Source organism: Gymnoscopelus braueri (assembly GCF_963280865.1).
Source record: "Gymnoscopelus braueri genome assembly, chromosome: 4".
Taxonomy (NCBI): Eukaryota; Metazoa; Chordata; class Actinopteri; order Myctophiformes; family Myctophidae; genus Gymnoscopelus; species Gymnoscopelus braueri.
The window spans coordinates 40,152,839-40,179,569 of NC_137605.1; the positions used below are offsets into that span (position 1 = coordinate 40,152,839).

The window sequence follows — 26,731 nt, forward strand, 5'->3', positions numbered from 1 at the left end:
TTTTATTATTATTTAAAAACCATTTAAAATCGTGAAAATAGCCAATCTACAAGCTGTAATTATTAATAATTATGAAATACTATATTTTAAAGAGTGAAAAATCAACTAAAGTCATTATTAGTGCAAGTTCATTCACATTTCATTTGAATGAAAATAACTTGTGGGTAAAATACATTCTGTGAATCTAATGTGATTAATGTGACCCCTACTTCAGTCAGTGAAGTCCAGGGCTGAATGTGACATATTGAGACCTATATAACTAAATATTGATCATTTGCCAACACATTATTTTGTGAAATAAATGGGTAATATTTCACAGATAGTTATACTATTCTTATAATATATTAAAATACAATCATCCTTAACCTTCAAGTTAAATGCATTATTTCCGTGGACTTAAAAATCATTTTTGGACTTAAAAATATTTATTATTTTTTTGGATGGCCTTCCTGCCCTGGCAGGAAGGCCGGGCAGGGCCTTTGTGCCCTCCAAAAAATTACAACACCAAAGGCCAAGTGGCCTTGCCCCTAAAATGACGAAATTCCAGGCTTGAATGCAATAGATGTACTCTGAGTCTGTTACAAGTAAAAGTCTGGAATTCAACATTTACTTGAGTAAAAGTACTAAAGTATTGGTATAAAAATGTACTTAAAGTACCAAAAGTAAAAGTACAAAAATGTTTGAAAATAGCAGATCTACAAGCTCAGAACGCGTGCATCGCAACACGTTGTGAGCTTGTAGATCTGCTATTTTCAAATAGCTTATAGGTATAAAATAGGGCTAAAGTGGTTAATGTATGTTTCATAATGATTTATATCTGCAAAGTAACTAGTAACTAAACATTTCAAATAATTGTTGTGGAGTACAAGTATAGACAATTGGAAATACTCCAGTAAAGTAAAAGTACCTCAAAATTGTACTTAAGTACAGTACTTGAGTAAATGTACTAGTTACTTTACACCACTGCACGTCAGTGAAGAAAAAACGCTGGGAACATCCCTAAGTGGCTTTGCAGGGAAACAAGCCCAAAGTCGCTTATAGTAAGCAGACCTGGCAACGCTGGCAGGCTAAAAGTCAAATTAGCACATGAATGGCCAGTCGGCTGACAGACTTAAATGGCAACTTTTGCCAACCGAATACCAGTCTGTTGCAGTCTGGAGTAGTCTGCAATAGTCTGGACGAGTCTGTTTGGTGCGGAGTTGCCTTAACTCCTGTGGAAGCTTATGACACAAAGATGAAAAGGTTCTTCAATAGGGAACTACTGCTCTGAACCCTTTGTTGGTGTCTCTATAGTATTATGGACCCTCCATCAAGGCTTAGCTGAATGGCAGCCCAAGCTCGCCATATGACACTGGGCACCAACTCTCAAGGTTTTAAACCATCCAATATTTTCTCATTCGCTATGTGGTGGCTGTATGTGTATGTGTGTGTGTGTGTGTGTGTGTGTGTGTGTGTGTGTGTGTGTGTGTGTGTGTATGTGTATGTGTATGTGTGTGTGTGTGTGTGTGTGTGTGTGTGTATTGATGCAAACGCACAACTGCTGGTTGCATCCAGCAGTTCCAACACCAAAATCACACCATCGAACAGGACATTATCTTACTTGTTAAATCTACACGTCATATTGATTACATAATTATCAAATAGATGTTAATATAGACCTGCTGTCTTCCAAATACTGACAAAAACATTAAGCAGGAATAATGAGCCAAACCTGCATTACTCTGAATGAGAAGGAAGGTTTAAAGACAACCAACCATTTTAGATAATTACTTAAAGGTAGGGTAAGTGATTTACTTTTGTTAAAATAAGTGTTAAATGGATCTATATTCTGATAGTACTCATTGCTATAGTGTGTTTGTTCAGTAAAAGGAGTCTCCCATATCTCTCCAGCTCTTTATTAAACAGAAAATGCATTTTCAGTGCTCTCTCCTGATTGGCTTAAATGTTGTCACCTACCTGAAAATGTATTATATTCTGTTTACTAAAGAGCTGGAGAGATCCCTGTGACCGAACAAACGCTCTGTAGCAATGATTACTATCAGAATATAGTACTTTAACCTTTTAACAAAAAAAATACCAAAAAATATCACTTACCCTAACCCTACCTTTAATAAGCCATTTAATTAACTGGTGGCAAATGGGGTAAAAGTCCTGACAGCTGAGCATAATCCTTTGGGGTCAATAGAAGGACAGGGGGGCTGGACGGTGTATGTGTGTCTGATTACCCATGTGCAGTACAGTAATGTCATCACCTCATCGTAATATCCCCAAATGGAACCAAATAGACAACCCGTAAATGTAAATATTTTGCGAGAAAAGAAGACATGGTAATTTTTGCCACACTTCTGTATACTGCGCTCCCACATCAGAACAATGGGATTTAGAGATTTCCCTTTAAATTAATATAATAAATAAGATCTGCACACTGAGTAGATGCTCCACTTGTTTATTGCGCTCAACGTTTCAATCAAACAATCCTCATCAGGAATTCCTGATGAACTAAATGTTTTTCATATTGATCTTCCGTTTGTCCTGCACCTGGACACTGAAGTGGATTGCGCGTGCACTAACTTCCTTCCATTTAAATTAACAGAGATTGTATTTAATTCTACCTATGCTGTTTATTTTGTGTGTTTTGGAAAAAGGGAAGCATCTCATACTTGTTTGGATTATACTGTATGTCCTATATCCTGTGCTTCACAATAAAGACGTTTGAAACAGAAATTAACACGAGTTGCACTTTTTGAACAGCCATATCTTAAGGACTCAGGACTCCTCTTCATCTGCATCTCAAAGTCATACATTTCACATGCTCTGTCTATTTTGTGGAAAGAGTGGGTCAATATATAATTCAAGGTTATTAATTTGCACACTGTATGTACGTGCACATATATGCATGCAATGCAATAACGTACACAAACCAATGGTATTGGGCTCACAGTTGAATGTGATATCCTGTATGAGGTTAATCCAATGCAGGGACATTGGACACCTAGTGAGCTCAGTTGACAAACAGTATTGCAGGGTTAGAGCTGGAGTTACAAAGATATGTTGGCCTAAGACATGTAACAACGACATTCATATTATGTCTAAATAACTATGCTCTGCTGCAAAGCAGCAAGCTGTGTATTTTATATTTTCCATCCTTTGCAAAGCTAATCTTTGTCAATTTTTATCAAGGTGGAATACAGACTATGAAACTGTATTACTGTAAATGTTCCATTGAATAGTAAAGTTAATAGATTAACAATTAAATACAACAACAACAATAATAATAATAACTCCCCCCACTTTTTAAGAGCGGCAGCAGATTTGAACCGGTTTAAATCTGGGTATGAAACGGGTATGCCACCTACAAAAATGTTTGTACGTATACCTACAGTTCAAGAGTTATAGGCCTTCCGGCCTGGCAGAGATAATTAATGCTATTTAGAATCAAAGTGTTTTGTTTGTGTTTGTGTGTTGTTAACAGACCAATTGACTGCGACAGAGCTGTCACCATTAAATAATTCTGTGGTCGGGGTGCCTGGTTAGTGTACTGTGACCATTATACTCCTTTTGAATCGCATGGACCAGAGTTTGAATCCAACTCCCTTCAGGTTTCTCATGTCTCTCGCCCTAAGTTCCCTGTCTCACAACACTCTCATATTTAAATAAAGCAGAAAAAAAAAAAAAAAGGAAAAAAAAAAAAATCTGTGGCCAGTAACGCTTGCCACAGAGGGAAGGTAATTAGTTTGAACAGCGGGAAGGATCAAAAGGAACGCTTCCTGCTTTGCCCTCTGGTTATGACCTCACACGGGGAAGTCAGACATTTCACCAGGGTGGGAGAAGGTAGCAACTAGCACATATTTGCTATGAAGCCTGGCCAAATATCAGACTGATTGCATTAGATTTCCTGCTGGGATAACGGTTGGCATACAGGCCTATCCCACCATATAAAATAACTGTAACCTTAACCTCTACACAAAATTAGTCAGTTTCTGCTTAGAATCAAAACATTGTATACCCATGAGTTGGTACTCATTAACTGTCTGGCAGTGAGGAAAATATGTTGTATATAAAACAACCAAATAATAAAAATATGCTTAGCGATTCTACAAAACACAGGATTCCTTTCAGGCTAGTGTCACTGAACAGAAGAACTGGTCTTGTAAAGTTGTTTTCAAATGTTTACAGCGTATCTTTTTTTTTAATTGTCTTTGCAACTTTGTGAACATATTTGACATGGTGTCTTTTGAGTGTTGAATAATAGTCCAACTTATACTTTGCTGTACAACGGTAACGGTGTTGTCTGGTGAAGATAGTCGATCTACAAGCTCAAATAAGTCACATCATGACACAACGTGATTTGGCAATTGTCGTCTATACCCAAAATAGGGACACCAAGGTTGAAAGTGGTTATTTTGTTAAAATAAGTGTTAAATAGCTCTATACTGATAATAATTATTGCTAGAGTGTTTGTTTTGTTTGTTATCCCTCAGGAGAGAGAAGGCATACAGAATAAACAAGTGAAATTGGAAGTAATGTAAATTGGAACAGGAACACTATAAACTTTAAGCTGATAAATGGGTCTCTCCTGATTGGCTGAAATTGGCAAAAGAGCAGGAGAGACAGGGAGACTCATGTTACTGAACAAACACTCTGTAGCAATGATTAATATCTGAATATAGAGCTTTAACCTTTTAACAAAAAAACGTTTTGTTTGAACTTTGAACCCAAAAATATCACTCACCCTACCTTTAAGCAAAGTGACAAAACAGAGCTCATGGGAGGCTACCATTTTGTATAATGGTAACACACACACACACACACACACACACGTGTGCGTGTGCCTGTCTGTTATCTGACGATCTATGTCACTACTACCCAGCTAAGCCACACAGCGTGGTGTGTTACAGCAAAGTGAGGTTTTACCACTATACAGCAAAGCAAAATCCAACCAAAAACTACAGGACAAGTACATACGCACACTGTAGAAGTATATAAACACTCACATACACTTGAGAAGATAATACAAAAGGATTTGGCCAAGCTCTTTCTGCATAACATGGATTGAATTGTTATGAAGTATATAGAACCACTTGAACAGTCAGTTCCCATTATCAAATTCTGACACTCCAAGTCTGATTGGTATTGTACTTGGATCTATTTGTTACAACGATGACAATTAAGCCCCATGATTCAAAAGGTCAGGCACTATGGGACCTGTGAGCCGTAGCTGCTTGCATGTCACGCATGCTCATGTGTGTGTGGTGAGAGTCACTTTCATGTGGTTACATTCAACCCCCTTCAGACCATAGCCATCTTACACATTAGGCTATTATGCTAATGCGTTAGACATTCACACACTGGCAGCGGAGGAAATCATGCAAGGCACGAACCTGCTCATCGGGTGCAGTTAGGGAAAGGAGGAGCTGACCAGGGGAACCAACCGGGAACCAACCGGCTCCCAAAACGGCAACTCTACCTCCTGAGCCACTGCCGCAGTAAACCGCCCTCAAGGTCATGCTCTCTAATGTCTTAAAATATCACTTGGGTTGCATTCCATATGTCACAATTTCACAGGAGTTTATTAGGCAGGTTTGCCGCCGGATTGTATATACCATGTTAATTATATCACATCTGTGCATGTGTGCCTTTATATGATGATGGAAAATGTCCTTACAGAACGGGCCACAGTGCGTCTGGCATGAGGGCACTTCCATCCCTTGCCTTTCTCTGCTCTCCGCATTCCAAGTGGAGTATATCACCTGCAAGGCTGCCAAGGACTACAGATACATCATCCTGTCAGGACAAGCGCAGAGACACATAGGAAGCTGGGCAACCAAATGGCAATATCCTTTGTACTGAAAAGAGTACGGTGAAAAACAGAGAAGGAAGCAAGAAAAAGGTATAATCTACAACCACACGCTCACTCACTATCAAATATAAAAATTGCTAATATAATTATTATTACTAGAGGGCACCGGTCTAATCGGGGACCACGCAAGTTGGGAAGGATGCAATGAAAATCAGGAAGGATGCAAGTGGGAATGCATGCCCCACCTGGTTACCAGTTTGTACCCGTTGTCAGAGTACTCGCAGTACCTGTTGTTAGAGTACCCAGTGCATTACCCGCGGGCACTGGCCTATTCGGGATAGGTACAGGTCAGGAGCGATGCAAGTTGGGAATGCATGCCCGCCCCACCTGTTTACAATGCCTGTTGTACTTGTTGTCAGAGTATAGTACGTGTTGTATCCCTTCTCAGAGTACCCAGTGCGGTACCCACTACCACACAACCGGTCAACTAAATATGGAGATACTGGGATCCCTGATGTTGTCAAAAACTGCTGGCGTCGTGTTTCTTGGAGTCCCATTGTACATGGTGCCGCTTATACTGGCGCAGCGGCACAAACTCAAAAGCTCAGGCAATACGCTCAGGTCAGACAGATACAGATATTCAAACACCCCCGAGTCATCGCCGGCACACATGCCAAGTTTAATGTCAGTCAGACGGTGTCCGAGTTATGCCCGGGACAGATGCACAGACAGACAGAGATTTTGTGAATTTATAGATACATTATTATTGTGTCCCCTTTAGTTGTTGTTGGGGTATTTATCAAGTAGGCTTACATTTGTGCACATACGTACACGTACCTGAAAGTCATCCTCTGCCTACCCAAAGTCTGGAATAGCCGAGGATCGAACTGAGGCCCTTCCAATTCCCAGACGGCCTCTCCTCCTCCTGAGCCACGGCCACCCAACCACTCACAGTTTTGGAATGACAACACAAAAAAAGTATTTTCCCTGCAGCAGGGAGCATGTGTTACCCTCTATTTTCAAGCTGTTTACACAAGAGACCAAGTCAGCCAATAAAGCCAACAAGTCTGTCTCTTGTGGGGAGATGTCTCCGACAGAGGTAGACGCTGCTGGTAACTGATGAACGACCGCATCTGAACATTGACGGTATTACCGTCTGCTTCCCTCTCTATAAATCCTGGCAGTGAAAAATGACATGGCAATCAATTGAGAGGTGGGGGGTGGCAACCAGAGATCTTCTGGGAAACAATGATTTGCATTTCTGCAGGTTCCAGGATGTTCTCTCACACACTCTCTCTCACACACACACACACACACACACGATCCAGCCTCTGTCCCTGACAGTCTTTATTATTACAAAGGTCTTTCATTTTGAGAATTTGCGTCTCCATCAACAGCTTCAACATTATCAAACTTATTCGGATCAGTAGATCACTTCAATTTCAAGTATGGGTACACAGTGTTAATCCCTTTTATATGACAGTGATTTTATTTATTTATTCTTCTGTTTTGCGATGCTCTTTCAAATCCAGTCATCGAATCCAAAGCTTATCTTTCCTGAACATTTGTAATACTCTTTGTAATTCCTTTCAGCTGGAGTGAGTCAGCCTAAACATGAGTCATGTTTTTTAAACAACTCAACTTTTTTGCATTTCTAGAGACAGTGAACAGGAAATGCGGGAGAGAGAGGGGGGTGACTGGATTCAAACCTGGGCCAGCTGAGGCAAAAACTTTAGCCTTACTACTTAGCCTATATAGTGTACACGACGCGTCATTTCTTATTTACTAGATGATATACATGAGAGGGTAACAGGAGAGGTGGAAGAGAGAGCGGGGGAAGGTATTGCCACAAATGCTATAAGCCATACTCAAGAACTCAACTATAATTATAAGTAAAGGGTCTGTGCTTTAGAAGGTGTGTGCTTTAGACGGCCAAGTGGGTTTCCCCAACCTGCGTCATTCTTCTTCCCTTAGCAGTCCGAGTACAATTTGTTCCCGTCAGCTGACAAACCACTCAATAAAAAAAACACTACTTCCAAACAGTGGGGCTATTAAATGGACATGAATGTCTGAGACAGGGAGCTTTGGCACAAACTGAAAGGCCACCGTTATCCAGAATGACGATGCAGGTTACTTGATAGCCTAGCTGCTCTTCTACATTTTTTCCATAACTATTATTTACCATAAGCCCTCTTAATGTGAGTAGTCTGTAATCCCCAGACCATACAGCACACTGTGCAACATCCATTTACTTTATCCATTCTAAGCCCACCACAAGCATTAAAAAACGAGTATCTGTGTAGCTAGGCATACTGTATATAGGGTAAATAAAATACTGTAAACAATCTCAGACTCACCACCCAGAAGTCATTGTGCAAGTGTGCGGTTTTGACTATAAAACCAATGAAAGAAAAGTGGCTGATAATTTGTGGACCTAAAGATGACAGATTGAGGGATTTGGAAAGGAGGTGGCATGGCCCAGCGTATGATAACCTGCTGTTCTGAAGTCCAAGATCATTACAAAATAATGGACAACAGCTGAGATAGATATGACACTCATCACATTGTTCAGAAAAACTCAGCTCGTAACTCACTGTTGTCGTGGCTCTTTGTGGCAGCATTTCCCCAAGTGGGATTACATTTATTCACAGGCATTACAGACAAGACTCAAGAAATGAACAGCGCCGTACAGCATGCAGTGAAGGGTGAATCGTGATCAATGATGTTGGGAGTTATTCAACACAAGGTGTGAAATTAGAAACATAATGCTAAACTGCTTGTGCTGATGTGATATTTAGTCTAATCTAATGATAGAGCTATCTAAAGTCAATAAAATGCATCTGGTAGGAAACATGCCTAACACACTGCTATTGATGTACTGTATGCCTTATGCAGGGACGTTAAGTAAGCTTTTTAAGGCACGGTCTTGATATAAAGATAGAAGGCTCACACAGTGACACACACACCCATCAAAAAAAAAGGTTACTCTCTCAATCTGTGAATGTTTGATCCAAACGTTTTCAGGGTTAGTAAGGCAAATTTAGTGGGTTAAAATGTTTTACCTTTCAAGGCTCCATGGGGTGAGTAATCGATAGGAAAAAAGTCATTGGGGGTGAACTATCCCTTTATTGGGGGTGAACTATCCCATTTTAGTCTCTTTCCAAAAGAGACTAAAATGACAGAAAATGTATTGAAATCCCTCGCGTTAGCTTTTCAAGTGAAGTGGGAGTGTGGAGAAAACACAAAGGAAGTCACAGATAGTCTGCGTAAAAATGTATGAAATTAAAATAAACAAACTTTGTTTTTATAGAACCTCGAAAACACAAAATCATAGCTGCTTGCATCTTGTTCAAAGACTCAGACTTAGCACTGAACATTTGTTTAACAAACTGCAAAATGATGTCTCATAAATCTGATCATAAATGCAGGGAAGCCCCCCAGTTTCCCATCTCATCAGGTTTAGGTTATCAACAGTCAACGTTTCTAATCCCGTCAACAAATATCGGGCATAACTAACAACTGCAAATATTTGCGTTGGACAGCATGGAAATTAAGAACACAAATGTGTGCACAGTCTCTCACACACACATACACACAGCTGCGGATGTATTCACAAGGTGGCATTGAAGGACACTCAGACATGCATAGAGCACAGAAAAACACTGCGCTCAGAACGCAAACTCACTTCTGTCTTCACTTCAACGTCATTGATTATGTAATTTACTTTACAGCGTTAGGTGTTAGCTTGAGGCAAAGCAAAGGAATATTGCATTGGAGGCAATAGGAATCACCTCAGAATAGTAGCAAGGTTTTTGATAGTAGGCTAGGCTGGCTACTCACCTACTGAATATGTCATCTAGCTGTGTTGTTGGGTTCCAAAATCCAAAAGAGTATGAACTAGAAAAAGTGCTCTTCGGAGCACAGGTCTCTGCCAGGTCAGGTAGGTTATTGTGGCCTCCTGGTGGTGCTATAATAGGCCAATATGAAAAGGGTGGCATTTCTTCCTCGGCCTAGTGGGAATGTGCGTGCATTCATGATTTGAGGCATTTTGTTGCAAAAATGTGTTTTGCTAAATTAGACCTGCTGGTGGTGCTATAACAGGGCAATGTGAAAAGGGTGGCATTCCTCGGCCTAGTGGGAATGTCCGTGCAAATTTTCACGGAAATCGCACACTGCGTTCATGATTTGAGACATTTTGTTCAAAACGGACCAATCCTGCAAACTTTGGAAGCCAACCTTAGCCAATCAGGATGGAATATGAAATATCGGACAGATCCGTCTTGATCACATGACGATAGAGATAGTGTGTACGGATTTGCGTGATGTTTCGATAAAATGGGTAATCTAAAAAAATGGGTTTTGCACAAATTGGCCTCCTGGTTGCGCTGTAACAGGCCCATGTGAAAAATTTGGGGCAGAGGTTCTGAATTGGCATCCAGGGAGTGTGTGTGCACAGTTTCGCAGCGACCGGGCCAACGGTGCCGGAGATTAGCTGCTTGCAGACAGATGGACGGAAACACGGACGGACGGACAGGGGGTAAAACATACTCTCGCCATGCCTTTCGGCCTGAAGGAGACAATGAATGAGAATGGCGCCAACTTGAAAGATTATTGCATATAAACTCATCACCAGGCTTTCCTTGGTTTCTGTTCCAAACAATCTGATCCGGTCTAAAGCCTGAGTATCCGGTAATTTGCACACACACATACACACCGTTTCCGTATCCGCTCTAGGCTCTCAGACCGGATCAGCAACCTGCAAAGCAAATTGATGGCAGTCTAATCACATAACAGCTGCCACTGCCAGTCAAATAAAATAGATGAAGACAAAGACAACTAAACTCGTGCATATCTGTCAAAAGGATGAAACACAAAATACTAGCAGAGAGAACTTTTTTCCCTTGTGGTCCTTTGAGTGCAAATGTGTGTAAACTGAGGGCCATTTGTTGGGGAGGTAGCGGAGAAATAAAGAAAAATAAAATCAATAATAAATACATTCATATGTTTTCAACGTACTAGACAACTAAAATAGCAACAAAAAACAACAACATATACTTATATGGAACCTGTTACAATTCAGCTAATCAATAATTAGGTTCAGCTGTCTACTTATGAGAAGACAGACATACATATAGATACATACGTACAGAAATACAGACAAACTGTCTAGAACTATGAGCGATGGCCAATTATATAGCCTATCCCCCGGGGATGCATGGAACGGGGCACGCGCCAACAGATCCGCTCCACTCGCGGAGCGACTGCCTCAACCATACGCTGCATCTATAATCAATTGAACCAGCTACACAAAGCGCAAGAACAACATGAAGGTTGCACATAAGCTCCGTAGAGTTCTGCGTGACAAACCTAAAATTACGAGTCTTATATTTTTGTGCATGTGTGCAGCCCTTTTACATTGAGTTGTGCTATGGAAAGTAAATAAATGGTTTTGTGAGAGTATTAAAACATGAAAGCACAAAGTCTTGCTCAGAAGCTCTCCTCAGAGTACAATCTCTTGTCAGAGGGAGGGGAGGTGCAATACACACCAGAGCAGGAATAAGGGGATTAAATATAAATATAAAATGGGCAAACTGTTGATATGCATTTATATTATAAAACTAATAATAAATACGCAATTAAATTAAGAAATAAAAAAACTTCTGCTTCTCGATTAATTATTAGTTATTGGTTCTAAATATCAGTTTCGATATATTCAATATATACAGTGTAGAGATGGATTATAGCAGGCTGATATAGCAGCATATAGGTAAATAGTTAAATATTAGATTATTGCAGATGAGATGTTGATGGGGTACACACTTCCCAGAGCCTTGTAGCTACAATGCACTTGCATTAATAAATTAGGCAATAAAGTACAAAATGATGGCAAATGTTGTGCTCATCACAAGTGAGGCTAGAGCTAATTGAACCCAAATGAACGCCTTGAAATGTCTTAATATGTTTACACAGCAGTCAAAAACACAACTTTGCTGTAAGCAGCACATAACAGAGATGTTTACATGAGGCTTCACTAGACCAATTATTAGATCACAAAAATTGTATTCAATCAAATATCTGTCAATACCAATTTAATCCCTACTACTATGTTAGTCAGCTCTTGTACTGTACTGTATAGTACCACTGCACTGAAAAGAATCCCATATTATAGATAGATTATATTGGCGAACACACTCTTAGAGCAAAGCAACCTAACATTAGTAGTAACTGTGCAATAGGCTGTTTGCATAACTGTAGTCTTTGTTTATAGCTTTGTTTGATTTGCTCGGCAGATTTGAACCACATAATATGGCTCATTATTCATTTGTCTTTCCGGTTCAAATCTGCTGCTGAGCCAATCAAACAGAGTCAGCTATGGGAAAATAGCAAATGTATGAGGGATTAAAAAAAAAGCAATTTAATTAATTAGTTTTAATTAATTTAATTTAGTCATAAATATATGTAAAATATGTGGCAAATGTTGTAAATGGACACAACATGCAGTCACAACGTACAGTCCGTTAAAGAAACAAATATCCTAAAGGTCCTTTCACACGGCAAGCGGCCAACGCGCCTATGTAATTAATTTTCAATGAGAGGCAGGCAATTATTTGGGACGTGCGGAGAAGTTGAGGGGCGGTGAGGCAGGCGGGCGCGGCCCGTGAAATTCTCGCGCGCATGCTCGCTTGTGCACGTGCGCGCAGGCGGCAATAGCTTTTCTTTTCACTGCACCGCTGTGATCTCTACACCCTGGAGGAAAAAAAAATTTGCGCGGCGCGATCACCGCTGATCCGAGCGGTACCGCCCGCGTGAACCACTTGCCGTAGGATACGACCTTAAAGGGGTAGTTCACCCCCCAAATAACTTTTTTTCTATTGATTACTCACCCCATGGAGCCTTGAATTCATGGATATTTTTTTGTTTTTGTCGCATTCCTTCCTTTATTATTTGATTATAATAAATTTAGCCCCATTGATTCCGGTAGGAGACACAAATGCATTTGTGTCTCCTACCGGAATCAATGGGGACACATTTATTATAATCAAATTATTGGCTTAGGAATGTGACAAAAACAAAAAAATATCTATGAATTCAAGCCTCCAGATGGTCAGTAATCAATAGAAAAAAAAATATTTTGGGGGTGAACTTTTAAGAGTGACCATAAGCAACATTGCTCCAAAGACCTACAACTATATTTGTGAGTGACTAGACAGTTATTACAATGTTGAGGATAAACATTACAGTTTTTAAATTTAGCTAAATCATTCTTTAGCTAAATGACACCAGGCATCCTTACAAGAAATGCAGCTATTGTATGAAAGCTTAGTGGTCTACCAAAATCCCCCGATGGCCACCATTTTCTCAATCTCTGTGTATCACATATTCACCAGCCCACTGCCATGGGCTTTAGCCAATACGGAGGATTATAACACTGTATATCTATAAATACACCTAGCAGACCAACGTCAGTGCCCAGGCGGCCACTACACTCGCATCTCCGTACTGGATGTGGATGGCTGGTGTGTCTCTCCTCTTTCTCCCACTTCTTAGCATTCTCTTTTTTCAGTCACGTTCTTTGTCTAGGTTCTCTCTCTGCTTTTCTTCTCTAGGCTTGCATCTTTCTTTATATCTCACTCTCCCTTTCTCACTTTACTTGCCAAGGCCTCTTAATTGGAAGCAAGCTGTGAGAGCTTTCAATCCGAGGTAGAATCCTCCTGCGTCCTTTCTGCTCTCTTGGTTTCATTACCGGATTGAACACAGTAGCTAACTTTAGATATATAAACGACGAGTAAACAGTGGTTATGACAAGAAGACAGATAGGCTAAAAAGCAGACGGTTAAGAGAGCAAGTTAATCGTTGACATACAAAATGTTTTATTCTCTGTTCCATCAAGCTTAGATCTTAAGACTTTTCAAATCATGTGGTAGTAGTAGGCAGCCAAGAGCCACATCACTGCAGCATAGTTGTTAGCCAACACTTTCTTGCCAAAAACCCAAGCGTTGATGTTTTGCATTATAAGAAGACAGTAATTTATCCTGATCCATCTTTCCCACTCATTCCACACATTCCTAACAGTTCCCTGCTGCTGGCCTGGTAATGTAGATGTGTAGTTCCACCTCATCAAGTTTAGATTGCTCATTTCAGGACTTACACAAACTCTGGGAATAAAAAAGCAAATCAACTAATGGTAGTAGTACTGGTTTAACTGGTGGTAATACACACAAAAAAAACTGTACATTAAAACTCGTCACACATTGGCCAAATTGTCAAATGAAGAAAGAGGCAAACAAATCGAAAATAGCCGATCTACAAGCACGAGGCAAACGAAATGCAATCTGGGAACCTGTTTTTGCCTCTGGCTACACCACCTCCTTTTTTTATGTAGATACAGGAACTTGTACCTAACAAAAAACACCATTCCATTGAAATTGGTAAATAAACATTTAAAAGTTGAGAAATACAGATACAATGCGATACGAACAGAACAAGCTAGAATTCCTCTGCCAAAGTACAATGCAATTTATTGTATGTCACATTTTCCTCACAGTGCCCACACATGATGCTTTGACGACCCACATACAGGCCTCAGCCTGGAGAATAAAATCTCAACTATTACACACAGGAATTACATGATCATTAGATGGTAATTATGTTGAGCGGCTGTATTCAGTCAGTCACAACTTCCTTGTTGTCAGTGGGAGAGGATAAGGGGGATTTGTTGTACAATGGGTGAGAGCCAGGCAGAGAAACTATTACTTCCACCCAGTTAGACCACAGACTGCACTGTCTGACCTACAGGCTAGTTAACAGGAGCATACAACACCATCACAATCACACAGATCAGCCTGGATAGGAAGGCTGACCTCAAAACAGAGGACATGTGGGAGCCTAGCCTACTCCTTTGAGTGCTCTGTTTGGGGTTTTCCCCCTCACAATTTAAATCCTTCCCCGATTGAGGATACGCGAGGTCTGGTGGAACGTTGATATGATGGGCTTGCTGTGGCGGGGGTGTTGTGCTGTTATGCAGATTTTGGATGTGTGATGGATTATATGTACTGTTTGACTTATGTTTTTTTTAACTGTATGTTTTGATTTTTTTGGGGTGATAATTCAGTCTGTTTACTGCCATTTTTTAATTTGATGGAGTACACTGGAGGACGCTTTTACGTACGTTCATAAGTACCAACTTTTGATGTTGAATGCTTCTGTGGAAAATCCAATAAACAAAAAATCAAAAACAAACATAGGACATGTGCTGTATAGCTGCTATACAGCTATACAGTAAAACAGAGGACCTGTGCTGTGCTGTATAGCTGCTATACAGCACAGCACAGGTCCTCTGTTTTACTATAGCAGTCATTGGTGCTGGAACATGGAAGGCCAGAGGTCTTTTAGACACGCGACTTTCAAGGATTGCATCAACTATCTGTTAAATGAATAGTTCATCCAAAAAATTACCATGAAGCCTAGAATTCATGGAGATGTTTTAGTTTTTTGTCACATTCCTAAGCCAATAATTTGATGACCGGCGGAGAGTCTTCTACCGAGTCTTCTATTGACCAATTACCCGGTCATCAAATTATTGGCTCAGAATGCGACAAAAAACTAAAAAATCCAAGGCTTCCTGGGGTGTGTAATTGATAGAAAATAATATTTTTGTTGGGGTGAACTACTCCTTTAACACCATAACAGTCATGTGGTCATGTGCAACGCTGAGACATCATCCAACCAAATCATTTTGATTTCTGTATATCACAACTTTGTCTTATTGTCTCTGCCAAAGCCCGGAGACTATGTTGTTGCTCAGCAGCTAATGTCCGGCACTGTTGGACCGATCGGCGTGAAACTTAAAATGCATAACTCCCAATAGGCCAATTGTTTTAATTGGCCTCATTGTGGCACTATAACAGGCCGCTTCACAAGCATCGAAAAAATGATTTCTTGGATCATAACGCAACTCTCCACACATGCCACGCCCATTTCCGCCTGACAAGATTTTCCTACTACTCCTACAAACGTCCAAAACTCATACAAAAATCGGTACACATTATCTCTGCAGTCATGTGATCAAGATGTATCAGTCAGATTTTTCATATTCCAAATCATTATCGTCATTGGCTATGACTGAATTCTAAGATTTGCGGGCCCTGGGTAGGCAACCCGGCCTGGTGGAGACCTGTGCGAAAGGAGAGACGTTTTCTAGTTACAGATCTCAACTCATCACTAGGCAACTTAATGGCACATGGCTATTTTTTTTCCAATGGCAGACCACCACCTTGATTAGTACTTAATAATTAGAAATAATGGAAGAAATTATTTCCTCAATAAAACAAAAACGGATTGGTTGGCTTGTTCATTTACTCCAAGCCCAAAGGATCTTACAAGGCAATCCCCCCAAAATCTGTTGTGCCCTCATCTAGGGGAAAACTGGCCCAACATTGACTAAAGTTTGGCTTGAAATGAGGAGCTGCCGTGCAAAATCGCTGCTGCCTCAGGAACAAAAGGGAATCCCTGTTGTAGGCAAAAATGTCATCATGCCATGGAGCCAATTGCCAGCAGGCACTCCACCAGACAATCACCCCTCCACCACCCACTCTTACACACATGTACAAACAGATATAACAATAAAAAGCATATTAATTACATACGGTCGTCAGTCACAATACCTTCTTTGTAGAAGTGAAGCCAAAGGTATATGGAAATGTCCGCACAATTTTGGTCCCTCTATAAAAGTAATTCCGCGTTGTCAGTATTTGAAGACTATTAGTACTTGACAAAGGAAGTTACAGGAGCGCTACTGGTATCCCTCAAACCACCGGTGCCCATGGGAATAGGGTGGAATAATATTCAGGTGAGAGGAATAATTATGTCAAAAAGGCATACACAATTACCGTTGTTACATTTGGGCTAGAGACATTAATGTCTATAGCCCAAAAATGTAATATGGGCCTTTTACTTATGAATACACCTTGAGTGCCTGGACCTGGATTATTTTTAATGGCTTTGACATAATTTTTCCTCTCTCCTGACTATTAGTACTTAATTGATCATTGTTGTTAAGTTGTTTAATCATCAATCAGGTGCAAATTTAACATCAACTTCCATCAGCCCACAACGTTGTCATCCAAATCATTGGCTATGCAAGGTGGAGTTGGGAGTCCTTTCGAGAGCAACACTCAGCTATTTACACTGCTATGTTACAGTGCATTTCATGCAGCTTCTTCCTCCTAGTATCATCTGGTTTGCTGCACACTCACAGCACACCTCCAGACACACTATTCATCTGGAAAGTGGAATCATGACCCAACAACAAATATTGATTTCCTTGGCAACTGACTCCCTCGAAAACTGGCCGACCCACACCTCGAATCTCTTCAGGTTTCATTCCCATGGCAACTGCTGCACAGCTGGGTATCAGTCCTTGAATACACAACATTCTTCAGAACCCAAGTGGGTTTACCATTTCAAAATTATAAATTTTCTTTCAGTGGATTTGATGGATGCATCTCGTCAAGCAAAATGTAACCATTTGGATATCCCCAAAGGTTTTAAAACCTGCACCATCTGAGCTGAGGCAGGCTAACATAAATGCTCAATGTAAATTAAAGGGTTTGTATGGTCAGCCATACAGTGTGGTTAAAACAATTAAAAGTAACTAAGACCGCGCCATGCATGTCGTGAAAGATGCAAGTCGGGAATAAATGGTCATCATACATGTTATGATGACCTCCTCCCTCTTACTTCCTGTACTGTACCTTCTGCTCTCAGTTCTCATCTACAACTGTTCTTAGAATTTGATCAAGCCATACACATCTAGGCATGCTTGAACCTAACTTGGGATGTGTAAGCCAGCTTCCTAGTCATTATGTTCAGATGCAAGGATTGGGGGAACATTTAAACTGGTTAGACAAGATGGAGGTGCCCTGTTGTCACGGTCAATAAATTCTAAGGGCAATTCATTACATTAAATCAGTCTAATATAACTGCTTTGCTCATAGCTCTAAACTCATGCACGAAGTAGATATTCCTAGCTTATTTGTGACTATGTTAGCCAATCTATGACATTAACCTTGTCCATGCACAAATGCTTTAATTATACGCAATATTGGCTGAGCAAATGCAAATTTCTGTCCCATTCTTAATAGAGCACCTTGTTGTCTCATCCTACATTACCCAGAAATCACAGCAAAGGCTTAGTTCTCGAGCATTCTCAAGGCCACCCCCCCTCGTGGCAGTGGGGAGAACTTGGTGTCAGCTGTGACGGGTGACGCAATGCTTTCGATTGCTGCTTTGCCGATATAGAGAGGACTTGACATTGACAAAATGTACTGATCATTAGTCCTACCATAAAGACATGGATATAAGGAAGGTTGACAGGAAGGTTGGACCTAATTAAAAAGGGGACTGAAATACTACGCCTGTTTTGTTGGTTTGTTGCCCTGTATATAAAGTACAGAAGGATAAAACTATGGCAGGCTGACCATGGTACACTGAGATATAAGCAATGCAGCTGCAGCTAATACAATTAAAAATAGGTTTGTTTAGATTTAGGTGTGCCAATGTCACATGCAAGCACTCACAATGGTCACCAGTATTATTTGTCAGCCTCACGTTTTACCTCAAAGTGACCTAGAGTTTGGACCCTTTAGGTGCTGTGATATTTTTTGGTTAAGGTAAGCCCTATAGCCCTAAATTCAGATTTTTTGCAATACAGGTTGAACTAGGTGTTGAGTACCGTACTATTATCTGAAAGACACTCAAGTACCTAGATACCAAATCAATTTGACAATATATCTATTGATGTTGTCATATTCAAGTCTGATTAATGACAATAATGAAAGGCTCATTACATGTGGAGCATCCATAAACACAATGGGAAAAAAACAAAAAATTTGAATGTGATCAATTATTAATTTATCAACAATATGAACATTTCACAGCAATGCCAACCAATCTTGGAATAAAACAATGCAGGTAGGTACACCAAAAATTTAAATGGAGTCTAAGATGAGGTGTAGTGGCCAATTTCATGTAAAAGTATTATTCGGGTGAATCTTGCAATAAATGAGCCCTTACCCACAAGTTTCCTAGGGCGTTGTGGGCATCACTTCCTGTCGATTTGATCCAATGAAATCCAATGATATCCAATGAAATCGACAGGAAGTGATGCCCACAACGCCCTAGGAAACTTGTGGATAGAATAAAGCAGTGTTATCAAAATTCTTTGCATTTTAAGACCAGACCCAGTCCAAATTAAATCCTCTAAAACAAACTTTAGTAGGGCTGGTTCAGAAATAAACTCGAGAAACCTCCCCAGATAAATGGTTTGGAGAGAGCAATAATTGTTGTTTAATTACTTACTTAAAGAAATCTTGCAGTGATTATTTACTTGAATAATTAAATGAAATAATATAGCAATAGATTAATACTAAATTAAGACCACGACAACGTTTCATCACAGTCCTTTCCAGGCACTCTGCATTTAATTGTTAGCAGAGGGCCCATTATTCAGGTGGCAGGGCAAAAGCAGCTGAAAGCAAATCAATCAGATGGTTCTATGCCTTGGTCGAGACGCGAACAGCCTTCTACCATGCCGTTGAAGGCGAGGCTTCCCCTATTGGGCGGGCGCGTGGGCGGGGACTTCTTTCCTCTACAATAGAAGAGTTAGGACGTCACATTCTAATACAACCCGAATACCCAATTTGAGCATCGGCCTCAGTGGCGCACCTCGTTAATCATTGGACTACCGATCCACCACCTCTGGGAGTCTGGTTTCGACTCCCGCTTGGGACAATACTTTTTCAAACAACCGCAGACTATATATTTTTTTCGCCGATAACGTATAGTTTTGGACCATGACGGAGGCGCGCCGACTCAGCAGACCTTGAGGCCGAGGAGTTGCGCCCGAGCGCCTCCAGGCGCGAGTGCCCGCGACGACCGGCCGATGGTCTGCTAGTCGACTAAGCGCCGTCCGAGTTATGTACCGATAGGCACAGAATCGTAAATAATATTGGTGGGGACTGCGTTTGCCCCAACTGCCACTCACTGCACTAACTTAGCCCGCCAGCCCCGCCCCCTTGTGCCTTCAACGGCATGGTAGAAGGCCGTTCGCGGTCGAGACAGAGGATGACGGGAGGTTTCGGGCTAGGCCTTTTACAGCTAAATGAAGGGGAGAGTTTGGATGCCTATCGGCTCTGAATCTGATGTGGGCTACACTATGTTCCTCTATAACACAAGTGACAGCAGGAGAGGAGAATACTTAATTTAACCAATCATACTAGTGCTGCAACTATCGATTATTTTCTTCACGATTAATGAATTGATTACTTTTTCAGTTAATCAAATAATCGAGAAGCATGTTTTGTTTTTTGATATTTTTGTATATCAAAAACCTAAACAAGCTTGATGCACAGTAGGAGCATTTATTTACTGACAAATAGCCTAGACTGTATACAGTCATTGCTGCATTCACAGCTATACTGCCAATTTCATACTCTCCCACTCACTGTCACACAACCGTGCTCCATCCATCTCAACCGTACACTACCTACTACACGCCTACCCGGACTGGCCACCAGGAAACCACAAGCACGCCCCTCGGTCGACAGCATCATGCATCTGCAATCTCACATGGTGACAATAGGATGATCCGACTATGGACAACGTCTTCCAACTCTATTTGGCATAGGCAAATTGATTTTTATTTAATATAAAAGGACTTCTGCACCACAGTGGACTGGGGATCAAACCAAAAGGCTCTGACTGACAGTGAGGTGGCTTAGTGAGGAGCTACTGACAGAAGACCACTGCACACCGCCTCATAGCGAAACTAAGCCGACAGGGGCCAGTCAGATACCCACAGAGAAAAGCCGGCCTCTTCCCTTCGTGCTACTTAATGACAGCAGGATTAATTTTTCCTTTGGGTTGTGGTTGTTATTCCACCCATATTACTGTGTGCTATCACTTCAAGACAGTGCCTGGCAGTGAGTACAGAGCTGGCATAAAGGGGGGGAGATATTATAGAGGGAGACGGAGGGGAAAAGAAGAGAGCAATGGAAAGAGAGCTGATAGTATAACAGTGATGAGACCAGCCAACGAATGAGCCTCATAAGCCGATACCTACCTACACAAACAGACACAAACGTGAGAATCATTTGAGCATCAGCCTAAAACTAACACAATAGACAGTTAACACCCCAATATGACAATACATCTGTGCCAGTTTAAGAAATAATGCAATTTTTTTTATTCTGCAATCCACTACGACTCTATAAGAAGCCATTACTGAATTCCCTATCAATCTCATACACTGGTGAATGGTCTATTACCTCAACTGACAACTGACGACATTGGTTAAAGCAACAACACAGTAAAGGGTTGACACAAGGGTCATTCACTACAGCCCTCCCTAACAGCAGCGAGGTCACACAGGACATGGATTGGGGCCAGGGGATTCCAGGCTGATGGGTCTGTCTGGGAAATGACTGAGCAAACAGGGGCCAGAGTGGCTTCCCCTAACTGGCACCAGTGCTTTGTCCAGATTAATCCACCCTAAAGAGCCACAGTCAAACACCAAGCGCCATACTGTCACCAGTAACAACACAGCACAGTCTGGGACCACATGAAATGAATCCCACTGGTCGAACCATGAAGACAGATGCCACTTTGTTCATTCGGTTCAGTGTCTGTCAACTATGGCCTGACTTTAGGGCTAGGTGATGCTACATATATATGGTGTACATTGGTGCCTTACTGCCTTCAGTGGTGAATTCTGGCAAGTGGGACACACAAATCAGGTAACATTGTGGGCATTACTTAGCCAACATGATTATAGTGGAAATAAACTGTGTTTATTATAAGTCATTTAATATAATGACAGAAATTATTATGTTTACTGCCCGAAATTGTTAAGTATCAGAATCTTTAGAATGCGTTTTGAGAGTGAAGTGTGAGTTTTCATAATAACAGAGTTTTAAACTAATTTGACCTCCGACCAGATAAGGTCTGAATTATTAAATATTACGTAAGTAGGACAAGAAGTGACATTTCTTAATGGTGCTGCTAAAGAGAAGGGAATTAAACCTATAAACAAAAAAAATGGTTTGCAGAGACAAACAGGAAAATCAATTGAATTACACTAACAGTGGGTCCATGTGTCCTCCCTGTAAATCTACTTATGTTTCCCACGTGACAAACGATTGGCCAAAAAGTCATACGAGGACAATTCAAAATATGACTAGACACTACTTTTGAAGTTAACAGTCTGGCTAATAAACTAGACTTTAAAGTATTGCTATAATGGTAATTGGGGTCTTTTATCAAACAGCTGTCTGAGAACTACTAGTCTCTGCCTCTCTGGCAATTAGAAAGCAGTTTGATAAAGCATTATGCCCATGAATGCATGCTGTTTAACTCCATGTAGGAGGGCAAAAGTGAAGTTCAGCACAAGAACAAAAAAAAGACAGGGTGACATAGTCAGGAAAAGAGGAAAGTTCCAGTAGAAATTAATATGTTTCAAAAAATGTAATTTGAAGACAAACCTAAAAGCCTGTAAAGCAGCAGCTATCTAACTACTAATCAAGTGTTACAAAATCAGTACCGTTTCTGATGGATCCACAAACACTTATTTGCCACAAATTGCCAGAATTCTGAGTTCTAATAAACCTGGATAACAGGTTTGAAAGCATTATTACTTACTTGTCATATTCTGTGTTGTCCTTATCACAGCGTGCATCCTTATGCTTCTGCCAGTCTTTACCGTGCTTACAGGTGGTGAGGAGCACCACATCTTCAGCATTATGAACATGATATAAGGCATTCCGAGTGTCCGAACCTATTCCAGTTAGGTACCTCTTTCCCTTGAAAACAAGCACGTACTTCCTATAGGGGGGGATGGAATTGTGTTTCAGGTACCCTCTCTCCCCACCTGTCCTAGGGTGCTCTTTGGAGAAAAGGGGGATGGAGACATCAAAGTTGGGCCTAAAGTTTTCTGTGCTAATACTGGCCTTGGCCAACATTGCTAGGCCAATGTCAAAGCCCAGATCTTCTGTGTAATCTGGCCATGTTCCAGAGTACAGGTTAAATATGATGTGGTTTTTACCCCCATTCCACAGGGGGAGGTTCTGGACTTTTACTTTCAGGTTGTGTACATATTGGGGCGAAAGCTGGTCCCGATCCAACGTGTCCAGACTCAGGATGAACAGACATGCCTGTCCTGGGTCAGAAGTATAGAGCATGGACCCCTCGATGGAGGACAAGATGTTCTGATAACTCTCAGATATCTTCTCCCCCTTCTGCTGGGGATAGACGTAAACTTTGAAACCGGCAGCTCTTTTACACGAGGAGAAATCAAAGCACGAGTCCATCCTGCAGCGCCTGCCAGTGTAAACGCCAGAGACAGCTTCCCTCTTCTGCCGTGGCGATATGTGAACATTATAGTCGTCGGTGTCCACTTGGTCCAAGGGTTCGAACGGCCGCAGCGGGCCCAGGGAACGAGGCCACTGCGAGCCGGGGTGATACCCGTTGAAGCTGCGGTCATCGCGCCGCCGGCTCGGACCCCGTCTGGAGAGTGGCACTTGTAAGCCCCCGAAGCAAAACAAGAGAACGAGACACACGCCGGCAGAGAACAGAATTAAGTACCGTTTTTTGGCCTGCATGTGTCCTACGGTCTGAGTTGAGATGTCCAGAGGTAAATCCGATAAGTTCCCAAGTTTTGATTTCACCACCTCCGACGGGAACGCTCCGCCATCTTCCTCCCCCGGACAGCAAGGCGTCTGCTGCGCTCACGTATCCCACCACCCTCTGCTTCAGTTGCCTTTCACAAGTCCCAGGCTTGATCCAGTGCATGTGGGCGATTTAAAATGACCATCCAGCACCTATTCCCGTCCAATTCACTGGCTGTGGTTTCAATCTAACTAACTTACAGCATCAAAAGTGGCAGCCCTACTTTTCTTTGTTTACCTTTTGCTTTAAACCCTGGGGTTGTTTCACCTTCGGGCTTTTCAGCGTCAATGAATCTTAAACAGAATTTTGTAAACTCGACTAAAACAGCGTGCGCTCGTCAGAATCACTACAAACTTAAAAAGATATTAAAGTAGCGATATATGGGTGCCGAGTTGTGGGATTTATCGAACAAGGGAGCAGCGTTATGACACAGTTATCTACCTGACCACCACCTGAGCACAGTTCTCTCTCTAGTCTGCACACGTCCACACAGAAAAGCACCGTTCATTGTAGGAGCTTTAACAACGTTCAGTCACAACGTGTGCAGCTGTAATAATAGCCAGCAAGGAAGCTAATAGTATAAACGAAAACAATCCCGTTAGCTTGTTAGCTAAGTTGTCGCATCAAAGTGTGGCTGCATGCATTGAGGTTTTGCGAAATGCATGTCAACTCGGCAAACCAGCAAATCTTCTTCGTCCAAAAATACCCGAGTCACAGAGTCTCTTCTTTTCTACGTTATTCGCTGGATATTCAACCGCGAGTCAGGGAGAGGCCATTTTTCCTTGAGTTGCGGTGTCTAAAGTGTTTTTAAACTGCTAGTTTTTCCCAGGTAGAGGCATTTATGTCAGAGATTGCAAAGCAAGCACCACAATCATCCACCACCAGGTCCCACCACGACGACCGTCACCGAGCGCTTGGTGATGATGATGATGTGACGTTATTCCACCAGCACGCACCGCACCGTCTGATTCCATTGGTTGCCTCGTCACGTCCGAAGGGGCGGGGCTTCCGCCGCACCCATTCACAACCATGGAGGAGTGAGAGAGAAAGAGAGCGATGCGTGCCCAGTGTTGCCATGTCGGCTTATTATAAGCGACGTTGGGCTTGTTTTTCTGTAAAATATTGGTAGTTGCGGTTGCGGGTTTGTTGGGCTTGTTTCTAAAGTGTACTAGCTTATTTGCAGCCTCACACTCAGCCTGAATGTTCATTTCGTGAGGCTTGCGATTTCAGGTGCTGGAGCCAGGCTAGCTTATTTGGGCTTGTTTAAAAAAAAAAGAAAAAAATCAATTAAACTAGTGGTTCTCAAATTTTCATGAAAAGGTTTTGTGCCAGCCAGCCAGGAGCATTTTGTGTTGTTACTTGTTAGAATCCAAATATCCACATTTTATTACAAGTGTTATTGAAAATCGCAGATCTACAAGCTCACAACGTGGGTCGGCTATTTTCAAGCGCTCATGTGGCCTAAGTTGCTTCTTTTGGGCTTGTTTACCTAGACCTGGTTGCTTATTTCTCTCGCAAAATCTGGCAACACTGGAGAGAGTGATGCGTGCCAAAGAGAACAGATCTACAAGCTATCAACGCGTCACGTTCTTAGCTTGTAGATCTGTTCTTTTTAGCAAGCGACACCGTCGTAGGCCTACTGCCTGACTGCACAGATTCACCAGCAGAGCCCTGTGACTGGGGGTCAGCCCCAGACTTAAAACATAATAGTAAGCTTGTAATGCCAGCCAGGATGGAACCACATGCCTCTTCCTTGTTTAAGAATAGCATATAGCTCATGGTTGGTAACAAAAACACCTCTCCTTCCCCTGACACCTTTGTTTGAATTTCTGCCATTATGTAAATGAATTTAGATTAGAATTAATGGCACATGCTTTCCGTTCCATTGTTTTATAATTGATTTGTCCAAGGACTCAGGATACATAAGAGCCACTATAGTTACAGAACTGTATATAATAGAATAGAATTAACCTTTAATCAATGGAATTTTTCTCAAAGTAAGTAGACATTATAGTATATTTATCTAATCCAGCAAACAGGTGATGAAAGTAGGCCTACAGCAGAACAGTGCAATAGACAGCCATTTTCTGGCACATAGATAGCCATGAGCTGTTCTCACTGCTGCTGTGTGGACTGAAAGACTAGAAGTGCTTTTGCAGAAACTGGGAAAGAGCCAGGAGGAATTTGAAGCCACGTTCCTCAGGAGCTGTGGACCAGCTATCTGTGCTATACCACAGCCCCCATGGGCGGCTGATCAAAGACAGAGAGAGAGAGCTATGATGGTCACTACCTCCTCTCCTCCACTCTTTTTTTCCTCCAGCTCACTCTCATTTACTCTCGAGTCCCACCAACCACCCGTTCTCTCTTTCTCTCAATTAAATTAAAGGCAATTCAATTTTAGTGGAATGGGAAACATATGTTTGTATAGCCAAAGCAAGTGTAAAATAAAATCTAAAATATGTTTTTTTATGTACAACAGAGTTGTGTAACATGATTGCAACATTGCAATCAATATAGTAGGTACACACTTGAAAACAACGTAACATTCTCTCTCTCTCTCTCTCTCTCTCTCTCTCTCTTTCTTTCTCCCCCCTCTCTCTCTTTCATTCTAACCCCCTCCTACAGTACTTCCATTCTTTTCAACCCTTTGCTTTGCAGCTAACTCTCCAATTGATTTATAGGGGAGTGCCACTCTTGTGACTGATCTGAATATATGGATAGAGTTCAGTGCTTACCACAACAAAAGATCAGATGTGCTCCGTTTAGATGTCAGTGAATTTGAATGCCACCTCTTTTAAGTGGGCTATCCATGTGGAATATCCGCGTGGGCAGCCCATGTGGAGCATTGGCAGTCTGGTTACTTTACAGTCTGCAAATTATTGCAGAACTTCAAAGAGCCTTTTTTGGAAGGCAAGCCTCAAAATCCTTGTGATGAATACAGGATATGCACACATAAACACAAAACCCCTACATTTGGACCCAATGAGAAAAGGGGGAAAACTTCATCTAGTAAACATCTACAGGGGTCCAATTCCCTGCTGTTGCATTGTGTTTGCTTAGCTGATCACTGCCCAGATTTAGAGCAGCAGGGTGACTGGGCCACGGCAGTACTCCTGCTGTTTAATATATGCAACCATGCCAGTATCTAATTTTGATGCACCCAGGTCAGCATAGTTTTTGCAGTCAGTCAGCCAACCAAACAAGTAAACA

At 41.5% G+C, this 26,731-nt stretch overlaps 1 protein-coding gene across 2 annotated transcripts in view; it reads right to left on the minus strand.

Annotated features, from left to right (window-relative positions):
* LOC308084403 (exostosin-1a) overlaps positions 1-24,422 on the minus strand; it is a 173,252-nt gene extending 148,830 nt beyond the window's left edge. For both annotated transcript variants that reach the window (XR_013933083.1, XM_080427053.1), the window contains exon 1: positions 22,496-24,422. Coding sequence is in view for 1 of the 2 variants with exons in the window: in XM_080427053.1 (XP_080283179.1) it covers positions 22,496-23,454 (959 nt within the window). In the remaining variant the exon portion in view is untranslated. The remainder of the gene's footprint in view (positions 1-22,495) is intronic.
* Between the last annotated feature and the right edge of the window lie 2,309 nt (positions 24,423-26,731).